This window comes from Cetorhinus maximus, chromosome 11 (genome assembly GCF_964194155.1).
Source record: "Cetorhinus maximus chromosome 11, sCetMax3.hap1.1, whole genome shotgun sequence".
Taxonomy (NCBI): domain Eukaryota; kingdom Metazoa; phylum Chordata; class Chondrichthyes; order Lamniformes; family Cetorhinidae; genus Cetorhinus; species Cetorhinus maximus.
In genome coordinates, this window is record NC_135889.1 from 23,688,350 (window position 1) to 23,714,901 (window position 26,552).

At 42.5% G+C, this 26,552-nt stretch overlaps 1 protein-coding gene across 9 annotated transcripts in view; it reads left to right on the forward strand.

Moving 5' to 3' along the window:
* Positions 1–26,552, forward strand: part of pcnt (pericentrin) — a 344,329-nt gene that overhangs the window by 50,311 nt on the left and 267,466 nt on the right. For 7 of the 9 annotated variants that reach the window (XM_078551646.1, XM_078551643.1, XM_078551644.1 and 4 more), the window contains exons 5-7: positions 13,578–13,727; positions 20,955–21,119; positions 24,360–26,549. In XM_078551646.1, the coding sequence (XP_078407772.1) occupies positions 13,578–13,727; positions 20,955–21,119; positions 24,360–26,549 (2,505 nt within the window). The remainder of the gene's footprint in view (positions 1–13,577; positions 13,728–20,954; positions 21,120–24,359; positions 26,550–26,552) is intronic. The other 2 variants (XM_078551651.1, XM_078551649.1) reach the window with 2 other exon arrangements.

Consider the following 26,552-nt stretch of genomic DNA (forward strand, 5'->3'; position numbering starts at 1 on the left):
CACACCTGAAGGAAGGATAAATTGGCCTTAGAGTAAGTGCAGTGTAGATTTTATAGAATGATACCTGGACATCAGGTGTTAAATTACGAGGATATAGTAAACAAAACAAGGTTGCATTCCCTAGAATTTAGAAGATAAGGGTGACTTGATCAAAATTTTCAAGTATTAAGGGGAACAGATAGGGAGAAACTCTTTCCTCTGGTTGGTGAGTCGAGGACTAAGGAGGCATAATCTTACAAAAATATAGAGCCAGACTTTCAGAGTAATATCAGAGTGAAACCTCTACACATAAAGGGTTGGTAGAAGTTTGGAACTCTGTTCCGCAAATGGCATTAATTGGTGATGGATCAATTGTTAAATTTAAAACAGAAATGGATGGCTTTTTGCTAACCAAAGGTGTTTAAGGGATATGGAACAAATCCATACCTGGGGTTAGGTTGTGGAGCATAAATGTTCTTGTTGGATGGGGGAACAGCCTCGAGGAGCTAAATGGCCTATTCCTGTTCTGTCGTAGTCTTGTGCTCAGTTAGCATTGTGGAGTGTTATATTTTTAATTTTTCTGGCTACTCTGTAAGTTTGACTTCTTAAAGAAAAGATTTTTATTTTTTTGAGGCTGACTTGGTTTAATCATGAGGTCTTCAAGAATATAGTACGTTTTAATCTAATTTTCCCATGGTATCTCAATTTTAATGCAAAATAACTTGTACTGATTCATTGTTTCAACTGTCACATACAGATGAATAGTTAGCTTCCAGATTGGGGGAGGGGTGAGAAAAGAATCTTGAAGAGATGCACGAATTTTTTTTCTCATGCTGAAACCATGATTTTCTCTTTCTTGCTCATTATGTATAGTATTTTGCAGTGGATTTCTAAAGTATTTTCTTTCTCCTCCACTCTTTGGCCACACCATGTTTCAAATTGGTCATGTTAATCCCAAAATATTATTTTCTGAAATAAATCTAGCTAATTTTTACAATGTAGCATGCTTGGGAGGGAAAGGTGACTTTGGTCCTGTGGGGCTGGTCATTAGCTTGGAGGCAGTGAGAGGCTGATTTGAGATGGGGTAGAACAGGTTTCCCTTAGGTCCTGCTGAATTTAATGGCAGGACCTGGTTAACATTTTTTTGTTTGTTTCCTGGCTGCAGCATGTCTGATTGTCAGGTGGGTAGGCCTTCGGCACTGGGCTGTAGACTGGGAGAGGATCAGAGAAGATCAAGGAGGATCACTGGTGGACGAAATTGGAGACTTGGGGAGTGGGGATCTGAAGGGCCAGTGAGGTGTCTGTGTGCAGCCGGTGTGTGAGGCAGTTGAATTCAGTAGGTAAATGGAAAGGCATTTGGCTCCAGGGTCCAGCAGTCTCTGCCTCACTTTATCCGCAGCCCAGGATACCAGGCCTGCCCAGGTTAAATTTTTAATAGTGACTAATTTTGAAGCCTGTAGTCGTGTTGTAATATTTAAGTGACCAATGTGCCTATTATAAGTAGGTTGGTAACCTACCTCTGTTAAACTGGAAGTGGGCAATTTTCAAAATTTGTTTTTAACACGACACCTGATTTAAATCCATCCATTTTGGGGGTGCTTTAATCCCCCCCCACCCTAGTTCCCACCACTGAAGTTTTCCTCCGGTCACTTGTGTGTTTTAATTGTTAGAGATTGGTTGCTATTAATGGCAGCTGTGTTAACATTGCCTCATCCAACTATCAGGATGAATGAAAGCAAATTAAATGGACTTCAGTTTTTGTTCATTCTTGCACTTGCTCTTCCTATGTGCTGTGTTAGAGATAATATACAATAAGTCACTTCTGTTTCCACAAAGATTTACTGTTGTTTGCATACTTTTCTGCTGTTGAAATTTGGGATGCAGCTAAATTGCTCATTCACCCTAATCCCCCACATTGCCCCAAACCAATAAGATAGCAAATCTTCCTGAGCTGTTGTACAGCAAGTGGCAATAGCCTTCCAGTATATTGTTGGGGAGGGCATGTTTCACTTCTGTTCTGGGAGCCTGCAAGTATACCAGGTGGATTAGCATCGATGCTATAATCCTCATGTACTTGAAGTTTTTTTCCAAATACGGCTGAATATTGGACCAGTGATTCAAGAAGTGCTGTACACACTAAATGTCATTAATTGTTACATCACTTTCATTATCTTTAAGAAACGCTTTCATTTATAAAGTGCCTTTCTCAACCCCTCAATGCCCCTTTACAGCCCCTTCTAGAAGTTTAGCCACTGTTGCAATGTTGAAAGTGCAGCGGCCAATTTGTACACAGCAAGGTTCAACAGAATCACAGAATCAAACAGTGCAGAAGAGGCCCATCGACACGTGAGAAACACCTGACCTACCTACCTAATCCCATTTACCAGCACTTGGCCCATAGCCTTGAATGTTATGACGTGCCAAGTGCTCATCCAGGTACTTTTTAAAGGATGTGAGCCAACCCGCCTACACCACCCTCCCAGGCAGTGCATTCCAGATCGTCACCACCCTCTGGGTAAAAAAGTTTTTCCTCACATCCCCCCTAAACCTCCTGCCCCTCACCTTGAACTTATGTCCCCTTGTGACTGACCCTTCAACTAAGGGGAACAGCTGCTCCCTATCCACCCTGTCCATGCCCCTCATAATCTTGTACACCTCGATCAGGTTGCCCCTCAGTCTTCTCTGCTCCAACGAAAACAACCCAAGTCTATCCAACCTCTCTTTGTAACTTAAATGTTTCATCCCAGGCAACATCCTGCTGAATCTCCTCTAGTGCAATCACATCCTTCCTATAGTGTGGCGACCAGAACTACACAGTACTCCAGCTGTGACCTCACCAAGGTTCTATACAACTCCAACATGACCTCCCTACTTTTTTAATCTATTCCTCAATTGATAAAGGCAAGTGCCCCATATGCCTTTTTCACCACCCCACTAACATGCCCCTCCGCCTTCAGAGATCTATGGACACACACGCCAAGGTCCCTTTGTTCCTCAGAACTTCCTAGTGCCATGCTGTTCATTGAATACTTCCTTGTCAAATTACTCCTTCCAAAGTGTATCACCTCAGACTTTTCAGGGTTAAATTCCATTTGACCACCCCGTCTATATCTTCCTGTAGCCCAAGACACTCAACCTCATTGTTAACCACCCGGCCAATCTTTGTGTCATCCGCAAACTTACTAATCCTACCCCCCAAATAGTCATCTATGTTGTTTATATAAATGACAAATAATAGGGGATCCAGCACAGATCCCTGTGGTATGCCACTGGACACTGGCTCCAAATCACTAAAGTAATGTGATGATGACTAGGTAATCAATTTTAGTGTTGTTGATTGAGGAATATTGTCTAGGATAACAGTAGAACTTTCCTGCTGCTGAATTGTCACAGGATCTTTTATGCCCATCTGAGAGGACAGGTTAACATCTCAACTGGAAAAGGACACCCCAATAGTGCAGCAATCCCTCTTTATGATACTGAAATGCCAATCTAAATGATACTCTCTACACTCTGGAGTTAGGGCCAAAGTGTGAAAATCTGCCCAAAAATCAAACTCTGTGGTGTCAAAATTATTTTTGAAGAATCTTTTATTCCTTTTTGAGTGACTTGCAACTGGCTTTTAGAATTTATATTGAATTGGAGAAGTGCTAGGCTTTGTAGCAAATTATATATGTAGAAATATGCAAGAGGAAATGTGTGTTTCAAAGTTCTGCCCAAGTCTTCAAACAAAGTTTCAGTGGTATGCAGAATTTTTAGTTATTGTTTGTCTATGGCAAGATTGAGCCTGGCTGGAATCACAGAGTACAGAAGGAAGGTGATTTAGCTATCTTGCTTTTTAGAAAGAGTTATCCAATTAGCCCTGTTCCCAATGTTCCCCATTGCCGTACAAATTTTTCACTTTCCATTTTGAAAATTACTATTGATCATGCTTCCACCACCCTTTCAGGCACTGCATTTCAGATCATCATAATTCACCATGTTTATATCAAAAAAATTCTCCGTTTTATTCTTGAATACGTATTATCTGGTCACCGCCTCTCCTACCAGTGGGAAAATGTTTCTCTTTACTCTTAGCACAGTGCTTCAAAATTTTGAACACCTTGGCCCCTTAATCTTCTCTTCTGTCAGGAGAACAATCCCACTTTATAAACATAGAAACGTAGAAAATAGGAGCAGGAGTAGGTCATTTGGCCCTTTGAGTCTGCTCCGCCATTGAATATGATCATGGCTATCCTCTAACTCAACGCTGTACTTCTGCATTCTCCCCATATCCCTTGGTGCCTTTAGAGCCCAGAAATCTATCTATTTCCTCCTTAAATACATTCAGTGACTTGGCCTCCATAGCCTTCTCTGGTAGAGAATTCCATAGGTTCACTACCTTTGAGTGAAGAAGTTTCTCCTCATCTCAGTCCTAAATGGTCTATCTCGTATCCTGAGGCTGTGACCTCTTGTTCTAGACACTTCCTCACCCCCCACCCCCCAAACCAGAGGAAATATCCTCTGCATCCAATCTCTATCCCTGTCAGAATTTTATACGTTTAATGAGATCTCTTCCTATTCTTCTAAACTCCAGTGAATACAGGCCTAGTCAGCCCAATCTCTCCTCATACGAAAATCCTGCCATCCCAGGAATTGGTTTGAACCTTCGCGGCACTCCCTCTATGGCAAGCATATCCTTCCTTGGGTAAGGAGACCAAAACTGCACACACTACTCCAGGGGCAGAATTTTCCCCCTGTTAGGGGGGGAAGCTCAGGAGTGGGCTCGCCTCTGATTGGCACCCTCGTTTGGGGGTGCGCCGCCATTTTACATGGGCGGGCCAATTAAGGCCCGCCCAGCGTGACATCCGCCAGGAAGCGCTATGCGCTCCCTGTGTGGGCAGGGGGGGTGGCATTCCCTAAGCCGAGAGTGCGCTCTTTCGCGCATGCGTGTGAAAGAGTGCACTCATCCCCCTGATGCTAAGTGATCCCTCAGGGAGATTGGCGCCAAATTTAAAATGTTAAATGTAGAAAAATAAAATTTCTCTGACATGTCCCCTCATGTGACACTGTCACATGAGTTGGGACATGTCCATCACTTTTAATTAAACTTTTATTAAGTTTTTAAAAACCTGCATGAAACTTCATCCCGCCCATGGATGAGGTTTCATGTTTTTTCTGCTGACCTGAAAATGGAGATGATGCGGGGTGACGTCGGGAGTTACGCCTTTTATGCTTTGGCGAGTGGGACACACCCCCCGCTGACCTCCAATATCCTGCCCTAGGTGTGGTCTCATCAAAGCCCTGTACAGCTCCAGAAAGACATCCTTGCTCCTGTACTCAAGCCCTCTCGCAGTGAAGGCCAGCATGGCATTTGCCTTCTCAACTGCTTACTGCACCTACATGCTTCCTTTCAGTGACTGGTGTACAAGGACACCCAGGTCCCTTTGTACATCAACATTTCCCAATTTATCACTATTTAAATAATACTCTATCGTTCTGTTTTTCCTACCAAAGTAGATAACTTACCACTTATCCACGTTATACTGCATCTGCCACGTATTTGTCCGCTCACTCAATCTTTCTAAATCGCCATGAAGTCTCTTAACACCCTCCTCATCGCTCACATTCCCACCAAGTTTCGTATCATTAGCAAACTTGGAAATATTAACATTTAGTTCCCTCAACCAAATCATTGATATATATTGTGAATAGTTGGGGCCCAAGCATTGACCCCTGTGGTACCCCACTAGTCACCATCTGCCACTCTGAAAAAGACCGATTTATTCCTACTCTTTGTTTCTTGTCTGATAACCAATTCTCAATCCATGACAATATATTACCCCAATCCCATGTGCTTTAATTTCACACACAAACCTCTTATGTGGGATTTAATCAAAAGCCTTCTGAAAATCCAAATGCACCACATCCACTGGTCCTCCCTTATCTATTCTGCTGCTTGCATCCTCAAAAAACTCCAGTAGGTTTGTCAAACATGTCTCCCCTTTCATAAATCCATGTTGACTTTGTCTAATTCCGTTGATATTTTGTTATGAGTGCCCTGTTGCCACATCCTTTTATAGTAGACTCTAGCATTTTCCCTACTATTGATGTTAGGCTAACTGCTCTGTAATTCGCTGTTTTCTCTATCCCTTTTTTAAACAGTGGGGTTACATTTGCCACTCTCCAATCTGCTGAGACTATTCCAGAATCTACAGAATTTTGGAAGATGACAACCAATGCATCCACTATTTTCACCTCCCTGTTAGTACCCTGGGATATAGATGATCAGGCCCTGGAGAATGATCGGCTTTCAGACCCATTCATTTCTCTAGCACCATTGTTTTAGTAATACTAATTTCCTTCAATTCCTCCTTCTCACTAGACCCTTGGTTCCCTAGTATTTCTGGGAAGTTATTTGTGTCTTCCTCTATGAAGACAGAACTAAAGTAGTTGTTTAATTGCTTTGCCATTTCCTTGTCCTCTATTATAAATGATCTTGTTTCAAACTGTAAGGCACCTACATTTGTTTTAACTAACCTTTTTCTTTATACGTACAGTCTGCTTTTATAAATACAAGCTTCTATGTTCCTTGCAAATTTACTCTCATACTCTATTTTTTTCCTCTTAATCAATCTCTTGGGCCTCCTTTGCTGAATTCTAAACTGCTCCCAATCCTCAGGCTCGCTACTTTTTCTAGCAACTTTATATGACTCCTCTTTGGATCTAATACTATCCTTAGTTTCTTTTGTTAGCCATGGTTGGGCTGCTTTTCCTGTTTGTTTTTTTGCACCAGAAGGGAATGTATAACTGCTGCAATGCATACATTCATTCCTTAAATATTAGTCATTGCCTATCCACCGTCATGCCTTTTAATGAAGTTCCCCAATTTATCTTAGACAACTCGTGCCTAATACCTTTGTTATTTCGTTTAAGATTTAGGACCCTAGCTTCAGATCAGACTACTTCACTTTCCAATCTAAGAAAGAATTCTATCATGTTAAGGTCACTGTTCCCTAATGGACCCTGCACGACAAGATTATTGCACAATACCAAATCTAGGATAGCCTTGGTCGGTTCCTCGACATACTGGTTTAAAAAACCATCTTGCATACACTCCAGGGAATTCATCTGCCACAGCATTATTGCTAATTTAGTTTGCCCCGTCTATATGTACATTAAAGTCATCCATGATTACTGTAGCACCCTTGTTACATGCATCTCTAATTTCCTGTTTAATGCCTTCCCCTACCTTATCAGGACTGTTTGGAGGCCTATAGCCAACTCCCACTAATGCTTTCTGCCCCTTGTTGCTTCTTAGCTCCACCCAGACTGATTGTACATCTAGATTTTCGGAGCCAATATTCTCTCTCACTATCGCACTGATTTCATCCTAACTGACAACGCCACGCCACCTCCTTTTCCTTTTTGCCTGTCCTTCCGAAATATCGAATACCCTTGGATATTCAGTTCCCAGCCTTGGTTACCCTGCAACCATGTCTCCGTAATCGCAATCATATCGCACCCGTTTACACCTATTTGAGCTGTTAATTCATCTATCTTATTGCGAATGCTCCATGCATTCAGAAACAGTGCCTTTAGACTTGTTGGCTTAACATTTTTATACATAGTTTTTTATACTATGGCCCTATTTGCTACTGGCCTTTGTTTCCTCTGTCTTCCACTTTAGCTTTCTACTTATCTGTCTTTTATTCCTAACTTTGTTTCCCTCTCTTGTGTCTGTTCCCATCCCCCTGCCAATCCCTCCCCGACAGTACAAGCAAATACCCCTGTGAGGATATTGGTCCCTGACAACTTGTACAGGTCCCATCTTTCCCAGAACCAGTCTGAATGCCTGAGGAATCTAAATCCCTCCCTCCTTCACCATTCCTCCAGCCACGCATTCATCTGGTCTAGTATCCTATTCCTGATCTTGCTAGCATGTGGCACTGGGAGTAACTCTGAGGGGGAGGCGATGGCGTAGTGGTATTGTCGCTGGATGAGTAATCCAGAGACCCAGGGTAATGCTCTGGGGAATCCCGCCACGGCAGATGGTGGTATTTGAATTCACTGAAAATCTGGAATTAAAAGTCTAATGACCATGAAACCATTGTTGATTGTTGTAAAAACCCATCTGGTTCATTTATCCCCCTTAGGGAATGAAGTCTTTACCTGGTCTGGCCTACATGTGACCCCAGACCCACAGCAATGTGGTTGACTCTTAAATGTCCTCTGAAGTGGCCTAGCAAGCCACTCAGTTGTGTCAGACTGCTACAAAGTCTCAAAAAACTAATGAAACCGGATGGATCACCCAGCATTGACCTAGGTACCAGAAACGATAATGGCAAACTCGGCCTTGTCGACCCTGTAAAGACTAACATCTGGGGGCTAGTGCCAAAATTGGGAGAGCTGACCCACAGAATAGTCAAGCAACAACCTGTCATAGTCATACTCATGTAATCATACATTACAGACAATGTCCCAGATACCATCATCACTATCCCTAGGTATCTCCTGTCCCACCGGCAGGACAGACCCAGCAGAGGTGGCGGCACAGTGGTATACAGTCGGGAGGGAGTTGCCCTGGGATTCCTCAACACTAACTCTGGACCCCATGAAGTCTCATGGCATCAGGTCAAACATGGGCAAGGAAACCTCCTGCTGATTACTACGTACAGCTGTCCCTGATGAATCATTGCTCCTCCATGTTGAACATCACTTGGAGGAAGCACTGAGGGTGGCAAGGGTGCTGATTGTACTCTGAGTGGGTGATTTCAATGCCCTGCACCAAGAGTGGTTCGGTAGCAGTACTACTGCACGAGGTGGCCAAGTCCTGAAGGACATCGCTGCTAGATTGGGTCTGCGGCAGGTGGTGAGGGAACCAACAAGAGGGGAAAACATACTTGACCTCACCAACCTGCCTGCCACAGATGCATCTGTCTATGACAGCATCGGTAGGAGTGACCACTGCACAGCTGTTGTGGAGACAAAGTCCTGCCTTCACATTGAGGATACCCTTCAACGTGTTGTGTGGAGCTCCCACCGTGTTAAATGGGATAGATTTCAAACAGCTCTAGCAGCTCAAGACTAGGCACCCATGAGACTCTGTGGGTCATCAGCAGCAGCAGAATTGTACTTGAACGCAGTCAGTAACCTCAAGACCTGACATATGCCCCACTCTACCATTTCCATCAAGTCAGGGGATCAACCCTGGTTTAATGAAGAGTGCAGGAGGGCATGCCAGGAGCAGCAGCAGGCATACCTAAAAATGAGGTTTCAACCTGGTGAAGCGATAACATAGGAACAGGAGAAGGCCAATCAACCTGTTGAGCCTGCTCCACTATTCAATACGATCATGCTGTTGAACACTTGAATACCTTTTACCCATGCTATCCCTGTAAACCTTTGTGTTTGTTGATCAGAAACCTATCAATCTCTACCTTGAACATACTCAGTGACTGAGCTTCCACGGCCCTCTGGGGTAGAGAATTCCAAAGATTCACAACCCTCTGAGTAAAGAAATTTCACCTCATGTTGGTCCGAAGTGGCTTCCCCCTGGCTCTAGACTCCCCAACCAGGGGAAACATCTTACATGCATCTACCTTGTCTATTCCTTTAAGTATTTTGTAGGTTCAATGAGATCACCACTCATTCTTCAAAATTCTAGAGAATACAGGCCTAGTTTGCTCAATCTCTCTTCATAAAACAGTCCTGCCATCCCCGGAACAAGTCTGGTGAACCTTCATTGCACTCCCTCTATGGTAATAATAACCTTTGAGGTAAGGGGACCAAAACTGCACATAGTACTCCAGGTGCGGTCTAACCAAGCTTCTATACAATTGAAGCAAGTCTTCACTACTCCTGTGCTCAAATCCCTTGCGATAAAGTCTAACAATTCCATTAGCCTTCCTAATTGCTTGCTTCACCTGCATGTTTGGTTTCCTACAAGGACACCCAGGTCCCTTTGTTCAACTACACTTGCTAATCTCTTACCATTTAGGAAATACTCTGCACATCTGTTCCTTCTACTAAAGTGGAGAACCTTACATTTTCCCACATTATATTCCATCTATCATGTTCTTGCCCACTCATTAAGCCTGTCCAAATCCTCCTGTAACCGCTTTACATCTTCCTCACAATACACATTCCCGCCTAGCTTTGTATCATCTGCAAACTTGGAAATAACACTGGGCTATTGGATGCTAAACAGTATAAGCAGCAAGTGATAGACAGAGCTAAGCGATCCCACAACCAACAGATCAGATCTAAGCTCTGCAGTCCTGCTGCATCCAGTCATGAATGGTGATGTACAATTAAACAACTCGCTGTAGGAGGAAGTTCCACAAGTATCCCCATCCTCATTTATGGGGGAGCCCAGCATATCAGTGCAAAAGATGAGGCTGAATCATTTGCTATAATCGTCAGCCAGAAGTGCTGAGTGGATGGTTTGTCTCAGCCTCCCCCGGAGGTCCTCAGCATCACAGATGCCAGTCTTTAGCCAGTTCAATTCACTCCATGGGATATCAAGAAACAGCTGAAGGCACTGGATAATGCAAAGGCTATGGGCCCTGACAATATTCCGGCAATAGTACTGAAGACTTGTGTTCCAGAACATGCCGCGCCCCTAGCCAAGCTGTTCCAATCCAGCTACAACACTGGCATCTGCCCAGCAATGTGGTAAATTGCCCAGGTATATCCTGTGCACAAAAAGAAAGACAAATCCTATTCTGCCCCATCAGTCTACACTCGATCATCAGTAAAGTAATTGAAGTGGTCAACAGTGCTTTCGAGCGGCACTTGCTTAGCAATAATCTGCTCGCTGACACCCAGCTTGGGTTCCACCAGGGCCACTTGGCTCCCTTGCCTCGTTCCAGCCTTGGTTCAAATATGAACAAAAGAGCTGAACTCCCGAGATCAGGTGAGAGTGACTGCCCTTGTCATTGAGACTGCATTTGGCCGAGTGTGGCATCAAGGAAACTTAGCAAAACTGGAATCATTGGGAATCAGGGGGAAAACTCTCTGCTGGTTGGAGTCATACCTAGTATAAAGGAAGATGGTTGTGGTTGTTGGAGGTCGATCATTTCAGCTCCAGGATATCACTGCAGGAGTTCCTCAGGGCAGTGTCTTTGGCCTAACCATCTTCAGCTGCTTCATCAATGACCTTCCTCCAATCAAAAGGCCAGAAGTGGGGATATTCACTGATGATTGCACAATGTTCAGCACCATTCGCGCACTCCTCAGATACTGAAGCTGACCAAATGCAGCAAGACCTGGAAAATACCTGGGCTTGGGCTGACAAGTGGCAAGTAACATATGCGCCACACAAGTGCCAGGCAATGACCATCTCCAACAAGAGAAAATTTAACCATTTCCCCATGACCTTTAATAACATTACCATCACTGAATTCCTCACTGTCAACTCCTTGGCAATTGCCATTGACCATAAACTTAAGTGGACAAGCCATATAAATGCTGTGGCTACAAAAGCAGGTCAGAGGCTAGGAATCCTGGGACGAGTAACTCACCTCCTGACTCCCCAAAGTCTGTCCACCATCTACAAGGCCCAAATCAGGAGTGTGATGGAATACTCCTCACTTGCCTGGATGAGTGCAGCTCCCACAACGCTCAAGAATCTTGACACCGTCCAGGACAAAGCAGCCTGCTTGATAGGCACCACATCTACAAATATTAACTCCCTCCACCACTGATGCATGGTGACAGCAGTGCATACCATTTAGAAGATGCACTGCAGGAATTCACCAAGGCTCCCTCGACAGCACCTTCCAAACCCATGACTGCTATCACCTAGAAGGACAAGGGCAGCAGATAGATAGGAACAACACCACCCGGAAATTCTGCTCCGCGTCACTCACCATCCTGACTTGGAAATATATTGCCATTCCTTCACTGTTGCTGGGTCAAAATACTAGAATCCTCTTCCTGTGGGTGTACCTACGCCACATGGACTCCAGTGGTTCAAGAAGGCAGCTCACCACCATCTTCTCGAGGGCAACTAGGGATGGGCAATAAATGCTGGCCTGGCCAGCAAAGCCCACATCCCATGAATGAATAGAAAAAAAATGAGACACTGTTCCTGTATTGTGCACCATCTTATGGTGGAGGGAAGGTCATTGGTGAAGTAGGTGAAGATAGTTGAGTCCAGCACATCTACTTGTAGCCAGAGTATCACTTCAGTGCCTTCTCTTTCTGCGGCCACATCATGGCTCTGGTGTCCCCCAAGGATCTGTCCTTGAACCCTTCATTCTCATCTACTTGCTCCCTTGGGAACAGCATCCGAAAGCAGAGTGTTAGCTTTTGCATGTACGCTTACAACATCCAGCTCTACCTCACTACTGCCTCTCTCAACTCCTCCAGTGTTGCTAAATTATCAGATTACTTATCTGACCTCCAGTACTGGATGAACAGATATTTCCTCCATTTAATTATTGGCAATGCTGAAGCCATTGTTTTCGATCCCCACTCAAAACTCTGTTTCGTAGCAATAACTCCATTCCTCCTGTGTTTGCAGCCTTGGTGTCTTATGTCTCTGAGCTTCTGACCTTGTATCTGTGCTTATTTCTTCATAACATCACCTGGCTTTGCCCTGTCTCAGCTTGTCTGTTGTTGAAAATGTATTCTTGCCACCTCCAAACTTGACTATTCCAATGCACTGCTGGCTGGTTTCCCATGTTTTCTCTTTCGTAAACTTAAGGTCATCCAAAACACTGCTATCTGGGTCCTTACTTGTACCAGTTTATGTTTCTCTGGCACCCTTGTGCTGGTTGGCCTATGTTGGTTCCCGGTCAAGTAACACCTTGATTTTTCTTTTTTTATATTCTCACCCTTTTCAAATCTCTCCACTGCCTTCCACCTTCTCTCTCTCTCTCTCTCTCTCTCGCTCTCTCTCTTCTTCTCCCCCGCCCCCTGCCCCAATCTCCTCCAGCTCCCAGTTCTCAGATATCTGCACCTATCTAATTCTCACCTGATGAGCTTCCTCAATTTCAATCATCCCATCATGGGTGGTTGTGCCTTCAGCTGCCAAGAACCTATACCTCTCTGCCTCTGCCTGTAACTCCCTTTTAAGATGGTCCTTAAAAATCTATCTTTTTGACCAAGCTTTGGCCATCTACCCTAATATCACTTCTGTGGCTCGGTGTCTGATTATGCTTTATAATGCTTTTGTGAAGTCCCTTGGGATATTTTATGTTGAAGGCACAGTATGAATATAAGTTGTTTGAAGGGTGACTAATAACTTAAGAGTTAGGTGTTGAGAGTTTCAAAGGAGAGAGACACAGAGGTTGAGGCTGGGAACTCCAGAACGTTTGGCCGTAGATAGCTGAAGACACAATTTTCAGTGATGAAGCATGGGAAGTCGCAAGCAGGCAGAGCTGATGGGATGCCAAGGGCTTGGAAAGTAGTAGAGCTGGAGGAGGTTACAGAGATGGGGCTGGTGGTGGGCTGCGGTGGGGGGGATGCGGTGGGGGCAGTCTTGTGCAAGGATTAAAGCACTCTCTGGCGGTCATTATTTGTCATCCTCAAATTAAAATCTAACTGAGTAAAATCAATATAATTCTAATAAACTTGAAATAAATGTTCTCATTTTGCTCTGGTCTCATCAGGAGTTAGAGATGGCCGTACAGAAGAGGAATGATATAATTAGCCAGCTGACTGATAACCTACAGCAGGTTATTCGGAACAGAGATGAGGTCCAACAGGAAGCTCTGGAGTTAACTGATCAGATTCAGTCTTTACAGCATCAATTGCAACAGGTACTTAGAGATGTGCTACTTAATCCAGACACCTTTTGCTTTCAGTGAATATATTAAGTTGACTGCCACTTGACATTGCTACTCATGCAGAATTTTTTTGTTATCATTTATTAAGGAGCAGGGCAGTGTTCTGCTTTGGATGTCCGAGATGAGCATCAAACATTTCTTGATTGATTCTTGCATTATCTAAATGCAATGCAAAATTCCTTTAGTTCTGCAGCTTTAGAAGAACAGTTTTACTTTTTGTTGTGAATATTTTACTTGTCTATACCTGTAATTCTTGTGTTCTGAGATTTAGGATTAGTTTTGTCTGCTAAATTTCAGTGTAGTTGGCCATGATATATATTCATCTCGTGAAGCGATCAAATTAACATTTCTCTTGCAGAAAACTTGCATGGTACTCACAGTAATGTAACAATCTGAAAGGATTTTTAAAAATTAAGCCTTGACGCTACATTGTTTATTCAATGTGATTTATTTGGCGTGGTATTGTTTTTGTACTGCCGTTAGTAAGATATTTCCCTGAGTAATGAAAACCTCCATCAGATGGTGCTCACGGGCTACTGGATAATCTTGAGGTTTTTTTTAAAAGAAGAGCAGAGAGGTGGATTCATCAAGAGTAGGTTTAATTAAATAAATTATTATAACACAAGTGTCAGCTCAGTTCAGTGAAAGCAGTACTGTTTCTCAGAAGATTTCTTCTTTCAGAAGAATTAAGCGCATAATCTAGACTGAGCTCAGTTTGATACTGAGATGCAGTCTTCCATTACATAGAAACCAGGAACAGGAGTAGGCCATTCGGCCCTTCGAGCCTGCTCCGCCATTCATTATGATCATGGCTGATCATCCAACTCAATAGCCTGCTCCCGCTTTCTCCCCATACCCTTTGATCCCTTTTGCCCCAAGAGCTATATCTAACTCCTTGAAAACATACAATGTTTTGGTCTCAACTGCTTTCTGTGATCACGAATTCCACAGGCTGACCGCTCTCTGGGTGAAGAAATTTCTCCTCATCTCAGTCCTAAATGGTCTACCCCATATCCTCAGATTGTGATCCCTGGTTCTGGACTCCCCCACCATCGAGAACATCCTTCCTGCATCTACCCTGTCTAGTCCTGTTAGAATTTTATAGATTTCTATGAGATCCCCCCCCATATTCTTCTGAACTCCAGCAAATATAATCCTAATCGACACAATCTCTCCTCATATGTCAGTCCCACCATCTCAGGAATCAGTCGGGTAAACCTTCGCTGCACTCCCTCTATAGCAAGTACATCGTTCCTCAGATAAGGAGACCAAAACGACACACAATATTCCAGATGTGGTCTCATCTAGGCCCTGTACAATTGCAGCAAGACATCCCTGTTCCTGTACTCGAATCCTCTGGCTATGAAGGCAAACATACCATTTGCCTTCTTTACCGCTTGCATGCTTACCTTCAGCGACTGGTGTACAAGGACACCCAGGTCTCGTTAAACTGCTTGCCTGCTCCCTTAACGCCATTCAAAGAAGACTAGATTTGTCTTAAATCAGTATTCAACCCTCAAACACCACCACAACAGATTAATTAGCCATTTGCCTCAATATTGGATCCTTCTGTGTGCACACTGCTTCCATAAGCAGAGTAATTGCACTTTAGTCATTCATCGGAGGTAATGCATTGGTAGTAAAATGCTTTGGGATGTCACAATGCCATGAAAGGTGTTATTTAATTGCAAATCTTTTCATTCCATAGGAAAATAAGAATTCAAAGCTAAAAATTTTGTTTGTTACCTTTAAGTACAATATTTATTGTCCTTGTTTATATGAAACAAATTGAAGAATTTTGTTCCCAAATGTTTTTCTATTGTTACACAAAAGTGCAAATTGAGAAAGTTATCAACCTTGACTAAAGTTGGATATGAATGTTTGATTTGTTGGCCATTTAACATTTTTCTCCCTTATGATATGAAGTATATTGCAGAACTAAAAAGTTTTACATTTTGAAATTTATGCATGGTCAAATTCATTGCATTGGTGCAGTGCATTGGTATACGTGTTTCTGAACCTGATTGGCAGTGTGAATTTTGACCCAAGATTCTCAATGAATTACTGTTCTACATTGTCCAATATAATGGATGGTTGTTGCTGAATGTGAGAGCGCTTTTTTTTTGTTTATTCTGCTCTCTCTTTTACATGGTTTTGTAGTCTGAAGCATGCAAGGATAAAATAAGTGTACCATTCACCCATGTTTACGCGCGAGTGGTGCTAGTCTCTGTGTTGACCAGTTCTTAGCCTGCAAAGCTGCTTGAGTGGCTGTGACACTGTTAGTAATGTGCATGCGCAAAGCACTAATGTGAAAGGTGCAATGAAAGAAACTCAGTAGATTGGAGCAAGAAATTGCAAAAGGTCATAGACCAGGCAGGAAATTCTATGGTGGATGGAATTCAACGTGAGACATGAGGTGTCATCCACTCAGATCTGAGACCAATAATGTGAATATATCCCATATATATAACACTTTTCATACAGTAAAATGCCCCAAGGTGCTCCACAGGAGTGATTATCAGACAAAATTTGACAGAATCATTCTAGGACAGGTGTACAGAAATTTGGTTAAAGAGGTAGGTTTTAACTGATGTCTTAAGTAGGATAGAAGTTTAGAAAGGAAATTCCAGAGCTTGGGGTCCAGACAGCTAAAGGGACAACTGACAATGGAGGGATAGTGGAAACCTAGCTCTTTAATTAAGTTTCTGGTCACCTGTCCTAGTATTTATCGGTGTCAAATTTTGTCTGATAATCACTCCTGTGAAGCACCTTGGGAAATTTTACTGTATGAAAAGTGCTATATAAATGCACATCGTTGATCACAGATCTAAAGAGGTCTGAATTGAAGAAGCACTGAGTTCTTGCAAATTTGTAGAAATGGAGGAGGGTACATAGACAATTAATGAATTTGGGCACAAGGATGATCATTTTACATTGTTACATTGCTGGATCAGGAGCTAATGGAGCCTAACAAAGACAGGGATGATGTGTGAACAGGACTTGGTGCAGCGGAGCTTTGGGTGAACTGAAATTTATGGAATGTGGAAGATGGAGACTGGCCAGAGAGCATTGGAATAGTTTGGAAGAGACAAATGCATGGATGAGGGCTGAAGCAGAGCAGAGATGGCTAGCTATTTCAGGGTGGCAGTAGGCTGCCTTGCTGATGGAGTGAATATGTTATTGGAGGCAAAGCTCAGGGTCAGATAGGATGCTGAGGTTGTGAGTAGTCTATTTCAGCTTCACAGTGACCAGGGAGAGCAAAAGATTAGGTTTTGTTCATATTTAATTCAAGCAAATTTCTGATCATCCAATACTGATAAGCTGCATGACAAATCTGATGCCGTGGAGAAATAGAGAGGTGGTTATCAAATAAATCTAGGTGGTATTATCGTACATGTAAAACATGATGTCATGTTTTTGGATGTCACTGAGCTAGATGAGAAATTGGAAGGGGTCAAGTACAGATCCTTGGGGGACCTCAGAGGCAAATTGGAATATTTTAGAACATAGGAACATAATAGGAGTTGATGTAGCCATTTGGTCCTTCGACAACTGAGCATCCAGAGCTCCTTGGGTTACAGAATTACAAAGATTTGCAACCCTTTCAGTGAAGAGCTCTGTTGTCTCATCTGAGACCTAAATGACAGATCACTTACTCTGACACTGTTCTGGATTCCCCATCTAGGTTTCCACTATCCCTCCATTGTCAGTTGTCCCTTTAGCTGTCTGGACCCCATGCTCTGGAATTTCCTTCCTAAACCTCTATCGTACATTTTCTCAGCATCCACCCTGTCAAATTCCTTCAGAATTTTATTTGTTTGAATTAGATCACCTCTGATTCTTTCCTGAATTCCAAGGGGTATAGGCCTAGTCTCCTCATAGGACAATTCTCTCATCCCAAAAACCAGCCGAATGAACTTCACTGCATTTCCTCCAAGTCAAGTAATGTTCTTTCTTTGGTAAGATCAAAACTGCGCACAGTACTTCAGGTCTGGCCTAGCCAATGATCTGTATAATTATAGTAAAAGTACTTATACTCTAATTCTTCTGTAACAAAAGTGAACATTTGCTTTCCTAATTGCTTGCTATACCTGCATGTTAGCTTTCTGTGATTGTTGCACAAGGATACCCAGGTCCCTTTTGATGCATGCATTTCCAGTCTCTCAGCATTCAAAAATATTCTAATTTTTTGTTAATTTTTCTGACCAAAGTGGATGTCTTCAAACTTGACCGCATTGTATTCCATTTGATATGTTCTTGCCCACTCACCCATCAGGTCTGTGTTCTCTGCAGCCTCTTTGCAACATCCTTACTGTTTGCTTTCCCACTTAACTTTGTACTGCCTACAAATTTGGATGTGTTACACTCTGTCCCTTATCTAAGTCATTAATATGGATTGTAAATAGCCGATGGTACAAGTACTGATCCTTGTGTTACCCTGCTAGTCACAGCTTACCAATCCAAAAATGTCCTGTTTATTCCTACTGTTCATACATTTGATGATTAGTCATCGTCCATGAGGGATCATAGGTCAGTCTCTCTCTGTTTGAGAGAGACAAGCGGTTAGATAGCTTGAGGGGCACCACTTTGCACTCAGCATGGGGCAAGGCAAGGTGGCAGAGCTCCATGAACAGCTGGTACATTAACCAATCCTCAATCCATGTATATTAGCTATTATCCCATGAGTCCTAATTTTATATAATAGCCTCTTGTGTGATACCTTATTAAATCCTTTTTTAATAATCCAAATGCATTCATTGGTTCCCCGATCTACCTTGCTACTTATAATCTCAGAAACTCAAACATTTGTCAAACCTTATTTCCCTCTCTTAATTCTATGGTGACTCTGATTAGTCATGTTATGATTTTCTAAATGCCCTGCCACCATGCCCCTAATAACAACAGGTTCTAGATTTTGCTTCCTACTGATAAACTAACTGACATATAGTTCCCCATTTTCTCTCTTCCTCCTTTCTAAAATAGTGAGGTTATGTATTCTACCTTCCAACTCGTGGGAATCTTCCAGAGTCCAAGGAAATCTGGAAGATCAAAACCAATGCATTCACTATCTCTGCAGCTGTCTCTTTTAAAACACTAGGATGCAGGCCGTCAAGTTGTCATTTAGTCCCGTTTAATTTTTGCAATATTATTTCTTTACTTGCACTGATTTCTTTTAAGTTTCTCATTCTCACCAGAGCCTTGGTTTCCCATTGTCTCTGTTTTCGTAGTAGAAGACACACAATATTTGCTTAATGTGTCTGCCATTTCCTTATTGTCTACTATAATTTCACTTGTCTCTTGTCTCTAATGGGCCAATTTTACTTTCACTAATCTCTTTTTTTTTGTGACTATACTGCCATACCTGGTTTTAATGTTTCCCAATCTACCTTAGTCAACTTGCCCTTCAGATCACTTGTTCTTAATAGTGGGAGTCGAAGTGGGAGCGGAGAAGCACATCACTGAAAGCTAGTACAAGTGTACAAAATAGTGGTTGGCAAAGGCTAATGGAATGTTGGACTTTATCTCCAAGCAAGTTAGAATACTCCAGTTGGGATCTGATGAAGGCCCTGTACAACTCGGCTATCACTTCTTCATTTTTGTAATGTATTCAGTTTTGAGCACCACAACTCAGGAAAGATACTAAGATAAAAACAAAAGTTCAACAACTTTAGACCATGAACTCTCTCCCATCCTCACCCCTTTTTTTCAATATTCATTTTTATTTTTTAATTTTTATTTTTTATCCACTTATTTTTATTTATTTTCATTTTTATTCATTGTTTTATCCCCACCTTTTATCCTATTTTCGATCTTTTTCCCCACCACAGTCCCCTTCCCCCCCACCCCACCCCCACAAGGGCCACCTGTCACTTGTTCATGTTGTTCTTTTTAGAGTGCTTACCCTTGTCCTGCTATTATCACATTCTGTTTTCTTAGCTTAATGCCACCATCAGCACCTCCTTTAGCCAGTACCACTACCATTAACACCCCTTAGTTCATGACATCTTTGTCAATTTCTCCTTTGCCCCCTCCTATCGCTGGCAGTCTATCCAGCTTCACCTGCTCCACCCCTCTTAAACAGTATAAATGTCATCACATTTTTACTTCTCTTTAGCTCTGAAGAAGAGTCATATGAACTCGAAACGTTAACTCTGTTTTTGTCTCCACAGATGCTGTTAGACCTGCTGAGTTTTTCCAACATATTCTGTTTTTGTTTCAGGAAAGACACTATTTGCCTTGTAGGGGTATAATGTAAATTCACCAAAACAAATCTAGTGCTTAAAATTTTGAGGGCAGGTTACATAAACTTGTGTCCCTTGAGCTTTGAAGGGCAAGGAGGGATGTAATCGAGATTTTTATCCATAATGGGAATTGATGAGATAGATGCAGTTAAACTATTTTCTCTCGTGTGTGAATAAGGGAGCACAATCATAAAATTTAAAGGTAGGCTATTTAGAAGTGAAATCAGGAAGTACGTTTTCACAAGAACAGTGGGATCTGTAACAAAAACAATGGAATCTGTAACACTCTTCCAAAAGGCTGGGTTAATTTGGATTTTCAAGGCTGAGACTGATGGAGTTTTGTTAGGTTAGGGTACCTATGGTTATTACAGCCACACTCTTACATAAAAGATCCTGAAGAATGGCTACACACTGATTTGGTCTATTTATGGTTTAGGATCAGCCCAAGATCAACAAAACATGACATGGGATGAACAGGCATTTGTGTGCTGAAATTTTAATGCTCCATGTTATCGCTGGTTACAGATGCACTGAATTTGAACTGCTGTATTAAGTATCTGATAAATGGAGTTCCAGAAATTGGGAGCAATTGTGAAGATACAACTAAAAGCTGAGATTGCTCTCCCTGAGCTTAGCGTACCTAGTATTTTCGGTGTTACCAATTAGATTACGTATCAGAATCCAGTAGCGTTAGCATACAGGAAATCAAATATGTTTGACTTTTGGACTGGTTCCCCCTCAATATTTGCAGGAAGAGAAAATATTAATTGGATGAGGCTTCTCAGGCAGTGAGATACAGTTGAAGCAGCTGCTCATGTGAGAGCATTGTTAAACTCAATTCAGGTTACCACCTGGCTACTATGTAAGTATGGGAATGAAATAGCTAATAAATTTGCTGAGAAGAATTTCTGCCAAAGAAATGTATTCATGATGAATTTTTAAATGTAATATTTTGCAGGCAAGTGAGATCCTGAAAAACAAAAGCCCTGGATTTATAGAACTCCTTCAGGCCCAGCAACAAATCTCTTTGTTCCAGCAGAACCTGAAAGACCAGAGTGAACACATGGAGACACTTGAACAACGAGCACATGATCTAGAAGCCCAACTGGAATATTCCGAGCAAGTGAGCAAATGGCTGAGCTTGTTGCAGTGATTAATTCTCTGAATATCCAGTGTTTCCATTTTTCTCTGTCTCCAAGCTTTGCCTTATTTACACAGTTTAGATACTGTGTCCTGTCCAGGAAATGCATTATGCATTTATCCATTATGCCTGCTTTTCTGATACTAAGATATCCTGGGTTTAAGAAATACAACTAAAATATTGAGGTCCGCTTCTAGAAATGGAGTAGTCTAGAAACAAACTTGGATAGGTGAGGTGAGAGTGACTGCCCTTGACACCAAGGCAGCATTTGACTGTGTGTGGCATTAAGGAACCCTAGCAAAATTGGAGTCAATGGAGTCAAGGGGAAAGTTCTCTGCTGCTTGGAGTCATACCTAGCACAAAGGAAGGTGGCTGTGGTCGTTGGAGGTCAATCACCTCAGTTCCAGGACATCACTGCAGGAGTTCCTCAGGGTAGTGTCCTAGGCCCAACCATCTGCTTCATCAATGACCTTCCTTCCATCATAAGGACAGGAATGGGGATGTTCGCCATTCGCAACTCCTCAGATACTGAAGCAGTCCATGTCCAAATGCAGCAAAACCTGGATAATATTCAGGCTTGGGCTGACAAGTGGCAAGTAACATTCGCCCCACACAAGTGCCAGGCAATGACCACCTCGAACAAGAGAGAATCTAACCCTCACCCCGTGACATTTAATGGCATTGCCATCGCTCAATCCCCACTATCAACATCCTGGGGGTTACCATTGACCAAAAACTGAACTGGGCTAGCCATATAAATACTGTGGCTGCAAGAGCAGGTCAGAGGCTCGGAATCCTGTGGCGAGTAACTCACCTCCTGACTTCCCAAAGCCTGTCCACCATCTACAAGGCACAAGTCAGGAGTGTGTTGGAATACTCTCCACTTGCCTGGATGAGTACAGCTCCAACAACACTCAAGAAGCTCGACACCATCCAGGACAAAGCGGCACGCTTGATCGCACCCCATCCACAAACATTCACTCCCTCCACCACCGATGAACAGTGGCAGCAGTGTGTACCATCTACAAGATGCACTGCGGAAACTCACCAAGGCTTCTTAGGCAGCACCTTCCAAACCAACAATTGCTACCATGTAGAAGGACGAGGACAGCAGACACATGCGAACACCAGCTGGAAGTTCCCCTCCAAGCCCCACACCGTTCTCACTTGGAAATACTTCGCCATTCCTTCACCGTTGCTGGGTCAAAATCCTGGAAACTCCCTTTGTAACAGCAGTGTGGGTGTTCCTACAGCACATGAACTGCAGCAGTTCAAGAGGACAGCTCACCACCACCTTCTAAATGGCAATTAGGGATGGGCAATAAATGCTGGCCTAGCCTGCGTCACTGATATCCTGTAAATGGATAAAAAAAACATGGCTGATCTGTTTGCATTTCGAATTCCACATTCTCATCTACCCCCGATAACCTCTTGCCTCTGCCTTAAAAATATTCAGTGACCCCGCCTCCACTGTCTCCTGAGGCAGAGAGTTCCAAAGTTGCACCACCCTCTGAGTGGAAAAAATTCTCCTCATTTCTGTCCTGAGGGCAACCCCTAATTTTAAAACAGTGCCCCCTAGCCCTGGACTTGCCCACAAGAGGAAACATCCTTTCCATGTCCACCTTGACCTACAAGGAAGTCCAGGGTTATGGAGGGCAGGCAGGAAAGTGGTGTTAAGGCCACAGTCAGATCTGTCATGATCTTGTTGAAGAGAAGGCTTGGTGGGTTGAGTAGATTAACTCTGCTCCTATTTCTTATAATCTTATGATCTCAAGACTGCTCAGCCACTCAATACGATCATGACCAATCATCGTCCTCAAATCTACTGTGTCCATTCCCCATATCTCCTGATTCCAGGGGAAACCTAAAATCTATCTATCTTTGTGTTAAATATATTCAGCAGTGAAGCATCTGCAATCATTTGGAGTGGAGAATTCCAAAGATTCAGGATCCTCTGAGTGAAGAAATTTCTTCTATTTCAGTCCTAAATTATCAGTCCCTTGTGAAGCCTTTGGCCCCCGTGTCCCAGTTATCCCCAGCCAAGGGATACAACCTCTCAGTATCTACCCTATGAAGCCCCTTCAGAATAATGTATGTTTCAATGAGATCATCTCTCATTCTTTTAAATTCCAGAGTGTATAGGCCCCATTCACTCAGCTTCTCATCACTGGAGAACCTTCATCCCAATTTTGTGAACTATCGCTGTGCTGCCTCCAATGCAAATATATCCTTCCTTAAATTATGGAGACCAAAACTGAACAATATTTTAGGTGTGACCTCACCAAAGCTCTGTACAATTATAACAAGACTTCCTTCTCCTTGTTTTCCACTTCCCTTGCAATAAAGGGATGCATGTCATTTGCGTTCCTAATCGTTTGCATACTTTCTTTGTGTTCCTGTATGAACACACCTCTGTACGTCAACATTTAGACATTTCAACATTTAGACATTTCATATCTTTAAAAAATATTCTGATTTTCCTTTATTATCAAAGGTAGCTCTACTTCATCTGCCATCTTGTTGCCCACTTAGTCAACCTGGCTATATCTCTTTGCAGCCTCTTTCTGTCCACCTAATAGCTTACATTCCACCTAGCTTTGTATCATCAGCAAACTTAGATAGGTTACCCTCTGTCATTAGTATAATTTGCAAGCCCTAGCACTGCTTCTTGTGGCACTCCACAATCACAAGAAAATGCCCCATTTATTCCTACTCTCTCCTTCAACCTTCTGTCATTAGTATAATTTGCAAGCCCTAGCACTGCTTCCTGTGGCACTCCACTAGTCACAAGAAAATGCCCCATTTTATCCCTACTCTCTCCTTCATGCCTGTTAAACAATGTTCTATCCATGCTAACATATTACACACGACTCTGAGCCTTTATCTTGTACATTAATATTTTCTGTGGCGCCTTATCGAATGCCTTTTGGAAATACAGCTGTACTACATCTATTTGTTCCCGTTTAACTACACTGCTAGTTACATCCTCAAAAAACTCTAATAAATTTGTCAAATGTGATTTTCATTTTGTAAAACCATGCTGAGTCTGCCTGACGATGCTATGATTTTCTAAATGCATTGTTAAGACTTCCTAATAAGAGATTCCAGCATTTTCTGCGATGCCAAGAGTTTGATTTAGCAGGGCAGTAAACACAAAATAGGCATATTATGTTTTTATTTTTTTCCACATGGTTCTACAAGAATTTTTCTTTTTCTTTTAAGAATGCAAAAGACAAAGACAGCTGTCTTACTCAGATAGTTGAACAACAGAAAATTACAGAAAATACCATGCTACAATTAAATCAGTGGATAGAAGAAAAAGATGAAGCCATTAAAGAATTAGAAGAAAAATTGCACCATAAAAACACGACCATATCACAGCTGCAGCAAGCACTCTCATTTAGGAACCAAGAAATTGCTGAATTAAATGGTAACATTGAATGTACCGTTGAACAAAGGGAGCAGCAGTCCTTGGAGGAAACTGGAGAACAAAAGGATGGTGCTGAAAACATACAGGAACAATTTGGCTGGAAGGATACTCCATTGTATGTAGAGCAGCTGAGGGTTGATATAGGGACAATGCACAATCAGGAACCTGCCCAAGTAATGCTGGCTGAACAAACAAAGCAAGAAATTGATTTAAATGTTGAGGTTGATTTTTTACCAGGTCAGGTTCAAAACGATTCTGGTCCTTATGAACAAGTGCAAATTTTAAATGCAGTGATAATTGAACTCAAAAAGAAGCTGCAAGAATCCAGTCTTGAGCAAGAGAAACTTCACCAAAAAGTAGAAAAGCTGAAGGTGTCTCAGCAGGAACAGGAGAAATATAGACATTTGGTTCAGGATCTGGAAGAACAGACTAAGCTGTGTAAATCTGAAAAAGAACATTTAAATGATGAAATTCAGGAGCTCAATGCTTTTTTGGCCCAAGAGAAGGAAGTCAGTAAGGAAATGAGACTCCGGCATGAGCATGAAGTCACAAACTACAGTATCAAATTGGAGATGATGGAGAGGGAGAAGGATGAAGTGCTGAGCCGACTGGCTGAATCTCAGGAAGTAGAGCTTGAACAACTTAAAACCAAAATGCTGTTCGGTCATGAAGCAGAATTGTCCAAACTTAGGGAAGACCTTGAAATGCAACACAATCTACAAACTGAAGCACTTCGAAGGGAATTGGAATGTCTGACAAAAAACTTGCACGGTGAAGTACACCAAAATGATGTCAATGAGGACTTGGAAGCAGTGGACGAAGAAACAGTGATTTTGACCAAGCAGTGTGCAGAGCTAACAAAACAGCTGCAACAAAAAGAGTTAGAGTTGGAAAAGTTGCATGTGGAAGCGAAGAATTCAGCCAGCCAAACACAGGAAGCTGTCCAGAAATGGAAAGCTGTCACAGAGGAGCTATCATGCCTACGTTTAGAGTTGGAAAAAGAAAGTGCTGAACGTTGTGAAGAGCAAATAAAGGAGCCGCTTCTTGAGAGCAAAGGAAATGCTCTGGTGACTCAACCTGGACAGATAAGCATGGCTTCCACTCTGGCTATTGCAAAGGAAAAAGTGAGAAAAGACAAAGAAATTGACATAGATATGTTAAAGGGGATGGTACAAGATCTGAAAGAGGAGAAGCATTTGTTGCTGGCACAGCTGCGTGAACAGGAACAGCTAGTCAAAGGGGTTCAAGAACAAAAGCTAGCTGCGGATTCAGTCACCAGTGAAGTTCAAGCCTTGTTTGGCCGCCAGCTCGCTGCATTACAGAGCCAACGGGATCAGCTGCAGGATCAACTTGAGGCCCAAAAAGCTAAAAGCCAAACAATGTCGGAAGTCCTAGGGCAGAAAACCATGCAGGAATTGTCCCTGCACAAAGAGCTTGAAGAACTTAAGTCAGTGTTGAGAGAAAATGAGGAATGTGTGAATCGACTAAGTGAAGAGAAAATCAAGCTTGAAAATAAAGTATTGTCAATTGCACAGGATCTTTCTGAGATTGAAGAAGTACTTTGTCGAATCAAAGCTGAAAATAATTGCTTGAGGAAAGACAATACTGATTTGATACATCGACTCCAAGATCTGGATTGTACAATGCAATCTGAGATTCTAGACCTAGGCAGTGAGTTGAACGAAAAGGTTACTGAACTGCAGAAGCTAGAGGCAGAAATGGAAGAACAAAAGGTTCAATACCTTCAGGAACATTCTGCTCTGAAGCTGGAGATCAACAACCGAACAAAGGCTCAACAGGAACTAGAACAAAGTCACAATGAAAAGGTTCAAGCTCTCCTGCAGCAACAGGAAGAGAGGCTTAGCTATGCTGTGCAACAAGCTCGAGTAGAAGTGACCAGCCATTATGAGGAAGAACTGAGCAAAGTGGAAGAGTTGTACCAGTCTGATATGATGAATTTGAAAATGCAACATCAGAAGGAGGTA